The sequence below is a fragment of the Anoplopoma fimbria genome, chromosome 2 (genome assembly GCF_027596085.1).
Source record: "Anoplopoma fimbria isolate UVic2021 breed Golden Eagle Sablefish chromosome 2, Afim_UVic_2022, whole genome shotgun sequence".
NCBI classification, from domain to species: Eukaryota; Metazoa; Chordata; class Actinopteri; order Perciformes; family Anoplopomatidae; genus Anoplopoma; species Anoplopoma fimbria.
This window is the reverse complement of record NC_072450.1, coordinates 428,560-431,059: the sequence shown is the minus strand read 5'-3', so window position 1 is coordinate 431,059 and position 2,500 is coordinate 428,560. Positions and strand designations below refer to the sequence as shown.

Genomic DNA, 2,500 nt, shown 5'->3' with positions numbered 1-2,500 from the left:
CCATTTTATTACACATAACTTAATTTCTGAACTTATTTGTTTGGTTTTCTTTGTATGTATGGATTACTTGGGTTGTTACCGACATCTGGTGAAATGTCATGTCAATAGCACCTTTAGAAATATATTTACTGAGAACAATGGTGACGTGTTCAATACTTATTTTACCCGCTGTATACAGGGGTAGACCTGAACTTTCAGTCTGTAGGTGTTAGGGGTAGACCTGAACCTTAGTCTGTAGGGGTTAGGGGGAGACCTGACTGAAGCCTGTAGGGGGCACTAACATGTGAGCTGGTCTCAGGTCAGTCTCTCTGTTACAGACCTGCAGGAGGCTGAAGGCTCCTCAGAGATGGAGCTGGTTTTGGAGAAGAGCCTGGACCTCCTGCTCAGACCCAGAGAGGACATGTGGTGGCTGAGGAAGGAGCGACTCCTAGTGGTCCAGACCCACCGGGGGAGGAGGGAGGAGAGAGAAACACCAACACCAAGTCACCAAAATAAGAAGAGAACAGACCCAGAACCAGACCAAGAACCAGACCCAGACAGACATGCAGAGAGAGAGAACCCAACCTGTTTCAGTCACATCTATCAATCATTTCTCTTATTGATTGATCTACAGGTGAAAACATCAGAAAACTGAACCTCAGATGATGTCATCAAATAGTTTTACTGCAGTAAAAGTAAAAGTATTGCATTAAAACTGTTACTGAAGATAAAGTACAGAAGTGTCAGAAACAAAACATACTTCAAGTACCAAGAGTAAAAGTACTCATAATGAATAATATATATGTTATTACATTGTTCTGATTATTGATACATGAATGTGAAGTCTTAAGGTGATCTATAATAACCCATCAATATTTATTTATTGATTATGTTTGTTAATCGATTCCCTCTGCTATCTGACGCTTAGAGTCTTTTTACTCACAAAGGTTTCATTGAACTTAAAGTCACGAGCGTCGTTGTTGTAGTCAATAATCAACAACACCAGAGCATTAAAGAACCGATAGAAGAACCGATAACGTCTGAGCTCATCAATAATTTAGCCCCGGTGCCGGTTTGATATGAGGTTTTGGTTGAACATAATCTTAACCAAACTTATAGTTGGTGCACATGTGATTGATTGAGACCTGATCAGGACCTGTTTGGACCAGTAGCTGATCTGGGTGAACTTACGCGCTGGTCGGTGACTTGGACTCCACCTCTGCGGTCACGGTACCGTTGGGGGGCGTGTGGTGGGGCAGCGGAGACCCTCTCTGGGATCCGGACGGACTGGAGGTGGGGCTGCTGGGGTCGGAGGACAGCGGGGACGAGGCCCTGCTGCCCAACCCCCCCGTTGGGCTGGAGGAGGAGGCGGAGGAGATGGTGGGGGAGAGGGGGTTGTTGGTGGGGGGAGAGTGTTGGTGGGGGGGGAGTGTTGGTGGGGGAGGGGGAGAGGAAGGTGGGGGAGAGGGGAGTGTTGGCGGTGGAGGGGGAGAGGAAGGTGGGGGGAGTGGGGGAGGCGGAGGGGGAGGAGCCAGCGGAGGAGGACAGGAGGTCCGGGAGGTTTTGACTGGACACGCGGCGGCTCTTCCGTCCCTCTTGCTCGCCGGCGGCCGTCTTTCTTCTCTCCTTACGGAGGTGAAGGGAGGAGTCCTCCACATCACCGTCCTCGTACCTCAGAGCAGCCTGCACACACACACACACACACACACACACACACACACACACACACACACACACACACACACACACACACACACACACACACACAAGGCTTTTATTGTGAAAGGTTAGAAACAGAAAGAGTAGAACTTGTTCCACCTTGTTCAATAAACAAAAATACGTCACTTATTGGCCGCTTTAGTGTCTCCTGAGGAGTACCTCAAGGTTCAGTTCCAGGACCACGCCTTTTCACCATTTATGTTAATAATGTGGGTGAAAATATGAATTCATCTGTGAATCTATATGCTGATGACACCGCTGTATATTGTTAGAACTCTTCTATAAAACTCTTTTATTGCAGCTGTTCTGCACACGAAGCCTTCAGCTCATTCTCTCCCTCTGTTCACGGAGCTCTGACATTCATAAACAGCTGTAAACGGCTCAGACATCATTATATTCTGTATTCTTTAATCCTCTGTCAGTATCCATGTGCAGAACTTTCCACCGGTACAACTTCATTCATAAATCCTCAGACAAAGGGAAAATTCATTATCCAGTAACATGTAACTTTGAAGCTGTCCAGCATTAAACTGCGTCTCAGGACTCTGGAGAGAGCGTCTGATCTGGTCTGATCTGGTTCTTAGTTTGTGTTCTCTTGTCTCTGTATAAATGTCTGTAACTCTGAGTCGTATTGTTCCGTCTTCAGAAGGAGACGTGATGAGGTTAAATACATTTAAAAACATGTTGTTGTTGTTACTTCGTAGGTGGTGAACTGAGCCCGGAGGTCTGGCTCGGTCCCCTTGTTGCTCATGTGTTTGTGGATGACGTTCTCCATCCCCAACTGTTCCAGACTGTCGGTCAC

At 46.9% G+C, this 2,500-nt stretch overlaps 1 protein-coding gene across 1 annotated transcript in view; it reads right to left on the bottom strand.

Moving 5' to 3' along the window:
• Positions 1-2,500, bottom strand: part of fhod1 (formin homology 2 domain containing 1) — a 43,789-nt gene that overhangs the window by 17,690 nt on the left and 23,599 nt on the right. The window contains 4 exon segments of the mRNA XM_054614993.1: positions 320-427; positions 1,171-1,381; positions 1,458-1,662; positions 2,396-2,500. The exon segment at positions 2,396-2,500 is cut by the window's right edge and continues 39 nt beyond it. Coding sequence (XP_054470968.1) covers positions 320-427; positions 1,171-1,381; positions 1,458-1,662; positions 2,396-2,500 — 629 coding nt within the window.